The sequence below is a fragment of the Pan paniscus genome, chromosome 7 (genome assembly GCF_029289425.2).
Source record: "Pan paniscus chromosome 7, NHGRI_mPanPan1-v2.0_pri, whole genome shotgun sequence".
NCBI classification, from domain to species: Eukaryota; Metazoa; Chordata; class Mammalia; order Primates; family Hominidae; genus Pan; species Pan paniscus.
The window spans coordinates 16,690,672-16,704,775 of NC_073256.2; the positions used below are offsets into that span (position 1 = coordinate 16,690,672).

General features: G+C 50.9%; 1 protein-coding gene across 9 annotated transcripts in view; it reads left to right on the forward strand.

Annotated features, from left to right (window-relative positions):
* Positions 1–11,587, forward strand: part of ARHGEF10 (Rho guanine nucleotide exchange factor 10) — a 159,794-nt gene extending 148,207 nt beyond the window's left edge. For all 9 annotated transcript variants that reach the window (XM_034965566.3, XM_055107279.2, XM_063606632.1 and 6 more), the window contains one exon: positions 9,695–11,587. In XM_034965566.3, the coding sequence (XP_034821457.1) occupies positions 9,695–10,209 (515 nt within the window). In that variant the 3' untranslated portion in view covers positions 10,210–11,587. The remainder of the gene's footprint in view (positions 1–9,694) is intronic.
* Positions 11,588–14,104: the final 2,517 nt, after the last annotated feature.

Genomic DNA, 14,104 nt, shown 5'->3' on the forward strand with positions numbered 1-14,104 from the left:
GCAAAAAGACATTTGCGACAGCATTTAATTTTTAACAGCACAAAACAGGAGGTGACCCGCAGTTCGTAATGAGGGATTGGGCCATTTAATAAAATGGTGGCATTGCCGGTAATGGGTAGAACACAGCCAGCAGAAGTGGTGTGTGCAGAGCCTGCAGTGACGCGGAAAACTCCTTGTCCTGTTAAGTTCAGTAAACCACAGCCTTAGATTCTATGTGGGTTACGATGTCAGCCAGGGGGAAATACTAACAGAGAAAATGCTTTGCAGGAAGCCTGTGGAGCAGAAGTGTTCCTACGGGCTCCATTTCTGTGATTTCCTCCCAGGCCAACCTGACGGTGGCTTCCGTGCACTCAGATTTTGGCAGGTCCACCCACGAGGGTTAAGGAATTCTAGTTTCGCCATTCATTTCCTAATTTATGTTTTTATTATGATCTATGGGATTGTACATGTTGAGGACCCCAAATCCAAAAACAAAATGCAAAATACTCCAATTTTTTTTTTTTTTTCTTTTTGAGACAGAGTCTCACTCTGGCACCCAGGACGGAGTCCAGTGGCACAGTCTCGGCTCACTGCACCCTCTGCCTGCCAGGTTCAAGCTATTCTCCTGCCTCCGCCTCCCTAGTAGCTGGGCACCAGCCACCATGCCTGGCTAATTTTTGTATTTTTAGTAGAGGTGGGGTTTCATTATGTTGACCAGGCTGGTCTCGAACTCCTGACCTCAAGTGATTCGCCTGCCTTGGCCTCAGATGCTCCAGATTCTGTGTCGACGTGATGCTGAAAGGCACTGCTCATTGGAGGAATTCAGATTTTGGATTTCAGATTTGGGATGCTCAACCGGCAAGTGCAATGCAAATATTCCAACATTAAAAAAAAAAATCCAAAACACTTGTGGTCCCAAGAATTTCAGATAAGTGACACTCAGCCGTAAATACATAGAATTGTGCATAACGCACAGTTTCACAGTTTAAATGGTAATGAGAATAGGCCACCTGCCTGTGCCCAGCTCAGAAGGGGCTGTGACTCACACACTGAGCCTCAGCTGCCCCTTCTCAGCCTCAGCCCTCTCCGCTCACACCCTAGGAAATGATGATGCTGAGTTTTACGTCAATTATTCTTTTGGTCCTCCTCTGTAGTTGTACCAATTTGTATCTTAAAGGGTTCTTTTCACCTTTACGGTTTTTGCATTTTCCGTAGCTGTCCCATGGTGCAAGCAGCCTCTGTTGCTTTTTCTCTCAGCCTTGCTGGGGTCAGTCCCTGCTGGTGCCACAGCTATAGTGCTTTCCTCTCCCTGCCTGCAGCCTGCCTCTGAAAGGAGGTGCCCTCATTGCCTCTGGATGGATAGCCAGGTGCTCCCTAAAAGGAGGTGCACTCTCACTGTTCCTCTGGAGGACAGCCAGGTGCATCCTGAAAGGAGGTGCACTCTCACAGTTTCTCTGGATGGGTAGCCAGGTGCTCCCTGAAAGGAGGTGCACTCTCACTGTTTCCCTGGATGGGTAGCCAGGTGCTCCCTGAAAGGAGGTGCACTCTCACTGTTTCTCTGGATGGGTAGCTAGGAGCATCCTGAAAGGAGGTGCACTCTCACTGTTTCTCTGGATGGGTAGCTAGGAGCATCCTGAAAGGAGGTGCACTCTCACTGTTTCTCTGGATGGGTAGCTAGGAGCATCCTGAAAGGAGGTGCACTCTCACTGTTTCCCTGGATGGGTAGCCAGGTGCTCCCTGAAAGGAGGTGCACTCTCACAGTTTCTCTGGATGGGCAGCTAGGTGCATCCTGAAAGGAGGTGCATTCTCACTGTTTCTCTGGATGGGTAGCTAGGTGCATCCTGAAAGGAGGTGCACTCTCACAGTTTCTCTGGATGGGTAGCCAGGTGCTCCCTGAAAGGAGGTGCACTCTCACAGTTTCTCTGGATGGGTAGCTAGGAGCATCCTGAAAGGAGGTGAACTCTCACAGTTTCTCTGGATGGGTAGCTAGGAGCATCCTGAAAGGAGGTGCACTCTCACAGTTTCTCTGGATGGGTAGCGAGGTGCTCCCTGAAAGGAGGTGCACTCTCACTGTTTCTCTGGATGGGTAGCTAGGAGCATCCTGAAAGGAGGTGCACTCTCACTGTTTCTCTGGATGGGTAGCGAGGTGCTCCCTGAAAGGAGGTGCACTCTCACAGTTTCTCTGGATGGGTAGCTAGGTGCTTCCTGGAAGGAGGTGCACTCTCACAGTTTCTCTGGATGGGTGGCTAGGTGCTCCCTGAAAGGAGGTGCACTCTCACAGTTTCTCTGGATGGGTAGCTAGGAGCATCCTGGAAGGAGGTGCACTCTCACAGTTTCTCTGGATAGGTAGCTAGGTGCATCCTGAAAGGAGGTGCACTCTCACTGTTTCTCTGGATGGGTAGCGAGGTGCTCCCTGAAAGGAGGTGCACTCTCACTGTTTCCCTGGATGGGTAGCTAGGTGCATCCTGAAAGGAGGTGCACTCTCACTGTTTCTCTGGATGGGTAGCTAGGTGCTCCCTGAAAGGAGGTGCACTCTCACTGTTTCTCTGGATAGGTAGCTAGGAGCATCCTGAAAGGAGGTGCACTCTCACAGTTTCTCTGGATGGGTAGCTAGGAGCATCCTGAAAGGAGGTGCACTCTCACTGTTTCTCTGGATGGGTAGCTAGGTGCATCCTGAAAGGAGGTGCACTCTCACAGTTTCTCTGGATGGGTAGCCACGTGCTTCCTGAAAGGAGGTGCACTCTCACAGTTTCTCTGGATGGGTAGCGAGGTGCTTCCGGAAAGGAGGTGCACTCTCACAGTTTCTCTGGATGGGTAGCGAGGTGCTCCCTGAAAGGAGGTGCACTCTCACAGTTTCTCTGGATGGGTAGCTAGGAGCATCCTGAAAGGAGGTGCACTCTCACAGTTTCTCTGGATGGGTAGCTAGGAGCATCCTGAAAGGAGGTGCACTCTCACTGTTTCTCTGGATGGGTAGCCAGGTGCTTCCTGAAAGGAGGTGCACTCTCACAGTTTCTCTGGATGGGTAGCTAGGAGCATCCTGAAAGGAGGTGCACTCTCACTGTTTCTCTGGATGGGTAGCCACGTGCTCCCTGAAAGGAGGTGCACTCTCACAGTTTCTCTGGATGGGTAGCTAGGAGCATCCTGAAAGGAGGTGCACTCTCACAGTTTCTCTGGATGGGTAGCTAGGAGCATCCTGAAAGGAGGTGCACTCTCACAGTTTCTCTGGATGGGTAGCGAGGTGCTCCCTGAAAGGAGGTGCACTCTCACTGTTTCTCTGGATGGGTAGCTAGGTGCATCCTGAAAGGAGGTGCACTCTCACAGTTTCTCTGGATGGGTAGCGAGGTGCTCCCTGAAAGGAGGTGCAGTCTCACTGTTTCTCTGGATAGGTAGCTAGGAGCATCCTGAAAGGAGGTGCACTCTCACAGTTTCTCTGGATGGGTAGCTAGGAGCATCCTGAAAGGAGGTGCACTCTCACTGTTTCTCTGGATGGGTAGCTAGGTGCATCCTGAAAGGAGGTGCACTCTCACAGTTTCTCTGGATGGGTAGCCACGTGCTTCCTGAAAGGAGGTGCACTCTCACAGTTTCTCTGGATGGGTAGCTAGGTGCTTCCGGAAAGGAGGTGCACTCTCACAGTTTCTCTGGATGGGTAGCTAGGTGCTCCCTGAAAGGAGGTGCACTCTCACTGTTTCTCTGGATAGGTAGCTAGGAGCATCCTGAAAGGAGGTGCACTCTCACAGTTTCTCTGGATGGATAGCCAGGTGCTCCCTGAAAGGAGGTGCACTCTCACTGTTTCTCTGGATGGGTGGCTAGGAGCATCCTGAAAGGAGGTGCACTCTCACTGTTTCTCTGGATGGGTAGCTAGGTGCATCCTGGAAGGAGGTGCACTCTCACTGTTTCCCTGGATGGGTAGCTAGGAGCATCCTGAAAGGAGGTGCACTCTCACAGTTTCTCTGGATGGGTAGCCAGGTGCTCCCTGAAAGGAGGTGCACTCTCACTGTTTCTCTGGATGGGTAGCTAGGAGCATCCTGAAAGGAGGTGCACTCTCACAGTTTCTCTGGATGGGTAGCTAGGAGCATCCTGAAAGGAGGTGCACTCTCACTGTTTCTCTGGATGGGTAGCCAGGTGCTTCCTGAAAGGAGGTGCACTCTCACAGTTTCTCTGGATGGGTAGCTAGGAGCATCCTGAAAGGAGGTGCACTCTCACTGTTTCTCTGGATGGGTAGCCAGGTGCTCCCTGAAAGGAGGTGCACTCTCACAGTTTCTCTGGATGGGTAGCTAGGAGCATCCTGAAAGGAGGTGCACTCTCACAGTTTCTCTGGATGGGTAGCTAGGAGCATCCTGAAAGGAGGTGCACTCTCACAGTTTCTCTGGATGGGTAGCGAGGTGCTCCCTGAAAGGAGGTGCACTCTCACTCTTTCTCTGGATGGGTAGCTAGGTGCATCCTGAAAGGAGGTGCACTCTCACAGTTTCTCTGGATGGGTAGCGAGGTGCTCCCTGAAAGGAGGTGCAGTCTCACTGTTTCTCTGGATAGGTAGCTAGGAGCATCCTGAAAGGAGGTGCACTCTCACAGTTTCTCTGGATGGGTAGCTAGGAGCATCCTGAAAGGAGGTGCACTCTCACTGTTTCTCTGGATGGGTAGCTAGGTGCATCCTGAAAGGAGGTGCACTCTCACAGTTTCTCTGGATGGGTAGCCACGTGCTTCCTGAAAGGAGGTGCACTCTCACAGTTTCTCTGGATGGGTAGCTAGGTGCTTCCGGAAAGGAGGTGCACTCTCACAGTTTCTCTGGATGGGTAGCGAGGTGCTCCCTGAAAGGAGGTGCACTCTCACTGTTTCTCTGGATGGGTAGCTAGGTGCTCCCTGAAAGGAGGTGCACTCTCACTGTTTCTCTGGATAGGTAGCTAGGAGCATCCTGAAAGGAGGTGCACTCTCACTGTTTCTCTGGATGGGTAGCGAGGTGCTCCCTGAAAGGAGGTGCACTCTCACTGTTTCCCTGGATGGGTAGCTAGGTGCATCCTGAAAGGAGGTGCACTCTCACTGTTTCTCTGGATGGGTAGCTAGGTGCTCCCTGAAAGGAGGTGCACTCTCACTGTTTCTCTGGATAGGTAGCTAGGAGCATCCTGAAAGGAGGTGCACTCTCACAGTTTCTCTGGATGGGTAGCTAGGAGCATCCTGAAAGGAGGTGCACTCTCACTGTTTCTCTGGATGGGTAGCTAGGTGCATCCTGAAAGGAGGTGCACTCTCACAGTTTCTCTGGATGGGTAGCCACGTGCTTCCTGAAAGGAGGTGCACTCTCACAGTTTCTCTGGATGGGTAGCGAGGTGCTTCCGGAAAGGAGGTGCACTCTCACAGTTTCTCTGGATGGGTAGCGAGGTGCTCCCTGAAAGGAGGTGCACTCTCACAGTTTCTCTGGATGGGTAGCTAGGAGCATCCTGAAAGGAGGTGCACTCTCACAGTTTCTCTGGATGGGTAGCTAGGAGCATCCTGAAAGGAGGTGCACTCTCACTGTTTCTCTGGATGGGTAGCCAGGTGCTTCCTGAAAGGAGGTGCACTCTCACAGTTTCTCTGGATGGGTAGCTAGGAGCATCCTGAAAGGAGGTGCACTCTCACTGTTTCTCTGGATGGGTAGCCACGTGCTCCCTGAAAGGAGGTGCACTCTCACAGTTTCTCTGGATGGGTAGCTAGGAGCATCCTGAAAGGAGGTGCACTCTCACAGTTTCTCTGGATGGGTAGCTAGGAGCATCCTGAAAGGAGGTGCACTCTCACAGTTTCTCTGGATGGGTAGCGAGGTGCTCCCTGAAAGGAGGTGCACTCTCACTGTTTCTCTGGATGGGTAGCTAGGTGCATCCTGAAAGGAGGTGCACTCTCACAGTTTCTCTGGATGGGTAGCTAGGAGCATCCTGAAAGGAGGTGCACTCTCACTGTTTCTCTGGATGGGTAGCTAGGAGCATCCTGAAAGGAGGTGCACTCTCACAGTTTCTCTGGATGGGTAGCCACGTGCTTCCTGAAAGGAGGTGCACTCTCACAGTTTCTCTGGATGGGTAGCTAGGTGCTTCCGGAAAGGAGGTGCACTCTCACAGTTTCTCTGGATGGGTAGCGAGGTGCTCCCTGAAAGGAGGTGCACTCTCACAGTTTCTCTGGATGGGTAGCTAGGTGCTCCCTGAAAGGAGGTGCACTCTCACTGTTTCTCTGGATAGGTAGCTAGGAGCATCCTGAAAGGAGGTGCACTCTCACAGTTTCTCTGGATGGATAGCCAGGTGCTCCCTGAAAGGAGGTGCACTCTCACTGTTTCTCTGGATGGGTGGCTAGGAGCATCCTGAAAGGAGGTGCACTCTCACTGTTTCTCTGGATGGGTAGCTAGGTGCATCCTGGAAGGAGGTGCACTCTCACAGTTTCTCTGGATGGGTAGCTAGGTGCCTCCTGAAAGGAGGTGCACTCTCACAGTTTCTCTGGATGGGTAGCTAGGAGCATCCTGAAAGGAGGTGCACTCTCACAGTTTCTCTGGATGGGTAGCTAGGAGCATCCTGAAAGGAGGTGCAATCTCACAGTTTCTCTGGATGGGTAGCTAGGAGCATCCTGAAAGGAGGTACACTCTCACAGTTTCTCTGGATGGGTAGCCAGGTGCTCCCTGAAAGGAGGTGCACTCTCACTGTTTCTCTGGATGGGTAGCCAGGTGCATCCTGGAAGGAGGTGCACTCTCACTGTTTCTCTGGATGGGTAGCTAGGTGCATCCTGGAAGGAGGTGCACTCTCACTGTTTCCCTGGATGGGTAGCTAGGAGCATCCTGAAAGGAGGTGCACTCTCACAGTTTCTCTGGATGGGTAGCCAGGTGCTCCCTGAAAGGAGGTGCACTCTCACTGTTTCTCTGGATGGGTAGCTAGGAGCATCCTGAAAGGAGGTGCACTCTCACAGTTTCTCTGGATGGGTAGCTAGGAGCATCCTGAAAGGAGGTGCACTCTCACTGTTTCTCTGGATGGGTAGCCAGGTGCTTCCTGAAAGGAGGTGCACTCTCACAGTTTCTCTGGATGGGTAGCTAGGAGCATCCTGAAAGGAGGTGCACTCTCACTGTTTCTCTGGATGGGTAGCCAGGTGCTCCCTGAAAGGAGGTGCACTCTCACAGTTTCTCTGGATGGGTAGCTAGGAGCATCCTGAAAGGAGGTGCACTCTCACAGTTTCTCTGGATGGGTAGCTAGGAGCATCCTCAAAGGAGGTGCACTCTCACAGTTTCTCTGGATGGGTAGCGAGGTGCTCCCTGAAAGGAGGTGCACTCTCACTGTTTCTCTGGATGGGTAGCTAGGTGCATCCTGAAAGGAGGTGCACTCTCACAGTTTCTCTGGATGGGTAGCGAGGTGCTCCCTGAAAGGAGGTGCAGTCTCACTGTTTCTCTGGATAGGTAGCTAGGAGCATCCTGAAAGGAGGTGCACTCTCACAGTTTCTCTGGATGGGTAGCTAGGAGCATCCTGAAAGGAGGTGCACTCTCACTGTTTCTCTGGATGGGTAGCTAGGTGCATCCTGAAAGGAGGTGCACTCTTACAGTTTCTCTGGATGGGTAGCCACGTGCTTCCTGAAAGGAGGTGCACTTTCACAGTTTCTCTGGATGGGTAGCTAGGTGCTTCCGGAAAGGAGGTGCACTCTCACAGTTTCTCTGGATGGGTAGCGAGGTGCTCCCTGAAAGGAGGTGCACTCTCACTGTTTCTCTGGATGGGTAGCTAGGTGCTCCCTGAAAGGAGGTGCACTCTCACTGTTTCTCTGGATAGGTAGCTAGGAGCATCCTGAAAGGAGGTGCACTCTCACAGTTTCTCTGGATGGATAGCCAGGTGCTCCCTGAAAGGAGGTGCACTCTCACTGTTTCTCTGGATGGGTGGCTAGGAGCATCCTGAAAGGAGGTGCACTCTCACTGTTTCTCTGGATGGGTAGCTAGGTGCATCCTGGAAGGAGGTGCACTCTCACAGTTTCTCTGGATGGGTAGCTAGGTGCATCCTGAAAGGAGGTGCACTCTCACAGTTTCTCTGGATGGGTAGCTAGGAGCATCCTGAAAGGAGGTGCACTCTCACAGTTTCTCTGGATGGGTAGCTAGGAGCATCCTGACAGGAGGTGCAATCTCACAGTTTCTCTGGATGGGTAGCTAGGAGCATCCTGAAAGGAGGTGCACTCTCACTGTTTCTCTGGATGGGTAGCCAGGTGCTTCCTGAAAGGAGGTGCACTCTCACAGTTTCTCTGGATGGGTAGCCAGGTGCTCCCTGAAAGGAGGTGCACTCTCACTGTTTCTCTGGATGGGTAGCCAGGTGCATCCTGGAAGGAGGTGCACTCTCACTGTTTCTCTGGATGGGTAGCTAGGTGCATCCTGGAAGGAGGTGCACTCTCAGTGTTTCCCTGGATGGGTAGCTAGGAGCATCCTGAAAGGAGGTGCACTCTCACAGTTTCTCTGGATGGGTAGCCAGGTGCTCCCTGAAAGGAGGTGCACTCTCACTGTTTCTCTGGATGGGTAGCTAGGAGCATCCTGAAAGGAGGTGCACTCTCACAGTTTCTCTGGATGGGTAGCTAGGTGCTCCCTGAAAGGAGGTGCACTCTCACAGTTTCTCTGGATGGATAGCCAGGTGCATCCTGGAAGGAGGTGCACTCTTACTGTTTCTCTGGATGGGTAGCCACGTGCTTCCTGAAAGGACGTGCACTCACTGTGTTTCTTTGGATGGTAGCTAGGTGCTACCCATTTGCATTACACATCAAGCCTCTGTATATTTGTGTGGCTGGCTCTGCTGACATGGGCAGAAGCTCCTTCTGGGGGCATGCCCAGGGGCAGCATCGCTGGTGTGCAGGGAACACAGGTGTGTGCTTCGCCAGGTGATGAGCAGCCCTGTCCCTGCACAGTCCCCCCAGCTCCTGCTCCCTGCAGACTTCACTTTGCCACTCTCCCCTTTGGGAAATGGACTCTCACCACGGTGGAAGATTCAGTGATGTCATCTGCCTTGGCCAGAGTAGGATGATGGTGAGGGCTGGGGCCTGTTTCATCTGAAAGCACTTGGGGAAAGGACACGTGCCCCTGTCGTTATGTCATGTCACCCACAAAGCATCCAGAAGACACGCCAGGCCCCCGTGATGCTTACAGAATCAGTGTGGGGGTTGCGGGGCTGTGTGTGGCTTTAAGAAGACCTGCAGGTGTTTCTGATACGATCGTGACTTTAAAATTTGAATCACATCACCTGAAAACTGAAAGTCCTAATTTTAATCAAACTGTAGAGTTAAATTTTTCTGAACCCCAGAACGTTTTTGTAATGAAAAATGGCAGGCAGCCGGTAGTTTAGTCATTTCATTCCCAAACCAACACATTTCAGGCGTTAATATTTCTAATCAAGACTTAGGAAAATTTGGGATATTTCCATAGGGTAAGTAAGAAGGTATTTTATGCAGATTGGAAAAATGACTATTTTATTACTTTGAAAATACAGTAGGAGTATTAGAACTGAAATAGTGCTGAGGAAAACACAACTTTCTATTTTAGAAAATCATTTTTAAAGCCTTTTTCACATTAAGTAAAAACGCGGAAGAATATAATCCAGATATTTTCATCGTAGCTTATTATTCAAGTATGCAAATTACTTACAGGCTTCGTTATTTGGGCATGGAGGAATGCGTTGGGGTTAAGCCCTGCACTTTTTGCTTCCTTGTCTCAAATTTTGCCTATTTTAAAAGACAGCTGTTGAACTGTTTCCCTTTTCAGGAAGAGGCATGGTCTCCTACCATGCACACAACAGTCCTGTGAAATTCATCGTCCTGGCCACGGCTCTGCACGAGAAAGACAAGGACAAATCCAGGGACAGCCTGGCTCCCGGCCCCGAGCCTCAGGACGAAGACCAGAAGGACGCACTTCCGAGTGAAGGAGCTGGTTCATCTCTGAGCCAGGGCGACCCTGACGCAGCCATCTGGTTGGGAGATTCGCTGGGATCGATGACTCAGAAAAGCGACCTGTCCTCCTCATCTGGGTCCCTGAGCTTGTCTCATGGCTCCAGCTCTCTAGAGCACAGATCAGAGGACAGCACCATCTATGACCTCCTGAAGGATCCTGTCTCGCTGAGAAGCAAAGCACGCCGGGCCAAGAAAGCCAAGGCCAGCTCCGCGCTGGTGGTCTGTGGAGGGCAGGGCCACCGCCGGGTGCACAGGAAGGCCCGGCAGCCCCACCAGGAAGAGCTGGCGCCGACCGTCATGGTCTGGCAGATCCCTCTGCTGAATATATAAGCAGGACGGCCGCCTTCTGCTGTCAGAATTTGCAATCAAGGGTGACTTCTCAGCTAATCCTACAGCCTGAGTGGTTAAGCTGTGTCTACACTGGTTGGGAATAAATTAAAAACAGTATTTGGGGGAGAAATGTGCAATAGCGTAATGGTGGTGTCCCTGCCAATTCCTTCCTTCTCTTCTGTGCAGCAGAAGTAATTACAAGCACTTCTCACGAAGGCAGAAGACTGATGCAATTTTCGAGTAATTGAGTGCAGTTCTGGGAAAATACCACATTCTTTTTGACTGCTGTAGTCCATATATAAATACTAAATGTTAAACTTCATCAGCGTCAGACCTATTGTATCATATTAGAGAATTTGCAGACTAAAAATTTATGAGAAAATATATGTATTCAGTAGTGCAGGCATTTATTAACAATTCTTAAAAGTTTTACCTGATTCAGATTCACGACTTTTATTTATATTCTATATTTTTGAATTTCAGAGTAAAATTTGTTAACAGTTTTAAAAGCCAGGTAACACCTACCAGTCCAGTTAGCATGATTTGCTTTCAGAAGTGAGCTGGGTTTTCCAAAGTGGTATAATGTGTGTACTGTATATTTTAACAAAGTAATATTTTTATATTGCATTTTTCTATTAAAAAATTAACAGTTAATGTTTCAGTCAATATATTATCTGTAGCATTTCACAAATAATGTTTGCTTTGAACCAAAATGCTCAGTGCCTATCAACATTTGGACTCAAGCATCAACACCAAATTATTCCTCCCTTCTCGTATAAATAGAGTGACTATCCACAGGAGAAAAGTGTGTGCTTTAGTATTAGAGGAGATAGGCAGAGAAGTCTTGCTTAGTTCCTTCGTGCGGCTTCTTGCCCCTGTTGACCTGGAATGCTGTGTCTGCTTTAGCACGCACACTCCGAATGACTCCTGGTGCTAGGCCATGCTGGCTGCTGTCACTGAGCGGGACCCAGGCCAAGAGGCGTGACCTCGGGCCAGCCTGTCTGTTGTGCAGACGCCTCCTCTGCAGAACGCATCAGTTTCTATTCTGCAGTTGCAGAGCCAGCCCCGCGTGAGGATGTGCATAATGAGTGCACACCATCATGTCAAGGTGCATACTTAGTGAGCGCCATCCTGCTGAACGTGTATTTCAATGTTTCACTTACTGGACGGATAACAAGAAAAAAATCCTAACACAGGCAGTCACCAGAAATAAATGTCTCAGCACTTTACAGATGACTAAAAATGTTAATTTTATGACTTAGCCAAATATGTTCTAGGTTGCATATATCCCCCATGTGAAAGTGATTTCTTCCCAAGCTTCTCAAACTGTTAGCTGCTGTCTGACTTCATCAATAAAGTATTTTTATTTTAAAATGCAGTAGGATGAGTTGCCTCTTTTCTGTGTCAAGTGGAAAGGGACATCAACCTCGGGGGGCTTGGGGGGCTTGGCCTGCCCGTTCCTAGCTGCATCACCACTTGCTGCTTTGGGGAGACTCCGTGTCTGAACCCCAGCAACGCACCCAACTGCGTGGAGCACAGCGCTCTGAATTGGAAGTAGGCGCTGGGAATCTTTCAAGCAACTCATGTACATGTTCTTTATTTGTTTGAAGAGACAAAGGCTCCCTCTGTCGCACAGGTTGCAGTGCAGGGGTGTGATCATGGCTCACCATAACCCCTTGGGCTCCCACAGTCACTGCAGTCTCAACCTCCCAGTTTCAAGCAGTTCTCCCACCTCAGTCTCCTGAGTAGCTAGGACTGCAGATGCACACAACCACACCTAACTCTTTTTTTCTTTTTAACATTTTGTAGAGATGGGGTCTCGCTATGTTGTCCAGGCTAGTGTCAAACTCCTGACCTCAAGCAGTCCTCGTGTCTGAGCCTCCCAAAGTGCTAAGTTTCCTAGTGTGAGCCAGGAGTTGGTTGGCAGAATTTTGCCACCCTTCAAGCATCTGATGGCAGCTCTGATCTCTGCGATTCTTCCAGGAAGGCAGGATGGATTTACTAATTTGGTAGAAAAGGGGAGGGGCGTTCAGAGCCTTCCAATTGATGTTCCTAATTCAGTGGTTCTGACTTCACAGTCATGCCCAGCCTATACTTGGCCATTCCATTTTGAGTTATGTCATGAGTAGAATGAATTTCCTGTAAAATGTTCCTATTATGGGTGTTTTACCAGAGCAGGGCCAACACCTTACATGGAGAGATGAAATGGATGTGTAAACTTAACTTGCTGGGACAGAAATCTTTCCACACGATGGATGGTGCGGGACATGGACAGAGTGGGGTCTGTGTAACTGACTCCTTACCTCCCTCTGCCCTCCTAGAGAAGAGAGACTTCCAGAGATCCTGAGAGAGGCAGACGCGGGAGGGCTTTGAGGGAGGAAGAGGTTGGACAACGTGGGCTACAAAGAACTCCCGCTATGCCAGGACACGGGTTCTGCTTTCACAGGCTTACAGTGAATGAGGAAAACAAGCATATCACCAACAAATGAAGCCGTGCTTACAGGCAAGTGCGTTCGCTAAGCAACAAGCTTCTACTGAGCACCTGATGAGTGTCAGAGGTGAGGCCAAGGTCTGTCTTAGGCCCTGGGGATGGGACAAGAGAGAAAAAGCATCCCTTTGGGGTGGCCACTGCTGGTTTATTCCCCCCTCTCCTCTGCAGAGCCCTGGGCTCTTCCTGGACAGGGATTAACCCAGTGACAGCAGGACACTTGGGAGCCCAGGGCCAAATGGCTGCGTCTGCCCCAGCTTCCGGGCCCCCATCTGCTGGGTAGACCCTCGGTAACTTGATCAACAAGGAGCCTGGCTGGCACCACGATCTCACCTCCTGATGGGGCCCCTGTCCTCTGAGGCGTGGCCAGGCTTGGTGTTTCATCACAGCAGCCCGAACGGAGACAGGAAGGCACCAAGAGGCATTGCTCAGCAATGAACGAAAACCTGCAGGTCATGGTGCAAGTCCCACACCTGAGTCAGCTCACAGGCTCGGAGCTCACTGACTGAAGGGGGAGTCAGGTTCACCTGAGGAAGGACCCCAAACGTAGGCTGCAGGTCCCTTTGGTCGATGCTTCCCCAAAGGGACCTGCATGCGTGTGCTGGGAAGACTACAGTGGTAACGGGAAAGAGCAGACCTTGGAAACTGTCCAGGCTCTGAGTCGCCGCTGAGCAGACAAGCAGAGTGGCACCTTGGGCTGTAGAGGGGTCTTATGAAAGGCACATGGCGTGTAGAGTTAGGCCCATGTCCGTCCCACAAGGGCCTATGGGTCTCCAGGTGTATAATTGGGATGGACAGAGCTGGCAGCTGGCAGAAACCATCACTGGTTCCTTAACCTGTGAAGTCAGAGCCACTGAATTAGGGACCATCAATTGGAAGGCTCTGAACACCCCTCCCCATTCCTACCAAATTAGTAAATCCATCCTGCCTTCCTGGAGGAATCGCAGAGATCAGAGCCACTGTCAGAGGCTCAAAGAATGGTGAAATCCAGTGCCCAGCAATGCCCATGTAATTCATGGAACTGGGCACTGCAGACACCAGGCTGTGATGGAAGTCGGCGGTGGGGTCCTGCAGCGTGACCAGGTAGTCTCTCCAGTCACAGCTGCTGTGACAAATAGCGTCTTTACCAGAACAGATCAGCACAGCTGCCGATTCAGCAACTGCACTCTTCTCCACACCCTATCCATGGAGAGAAGACAGTTTGCGTTGACTTGGCGAGGACTGCAGTACACTTACTGCCTTGCCCACTGTGCTGTCAACCCTGGCTTTACTATAAGGCTACAGGGTCACTACTGTGTCGATGATCTCATGCTGCCTGGACCTGGGAGAACCCAGGTGACCTAGGAATGCAGGTGTCTGCCTCAGGCTGGGAGATATCGGAGGCCTGCCACATCATTGAAGCTTCTG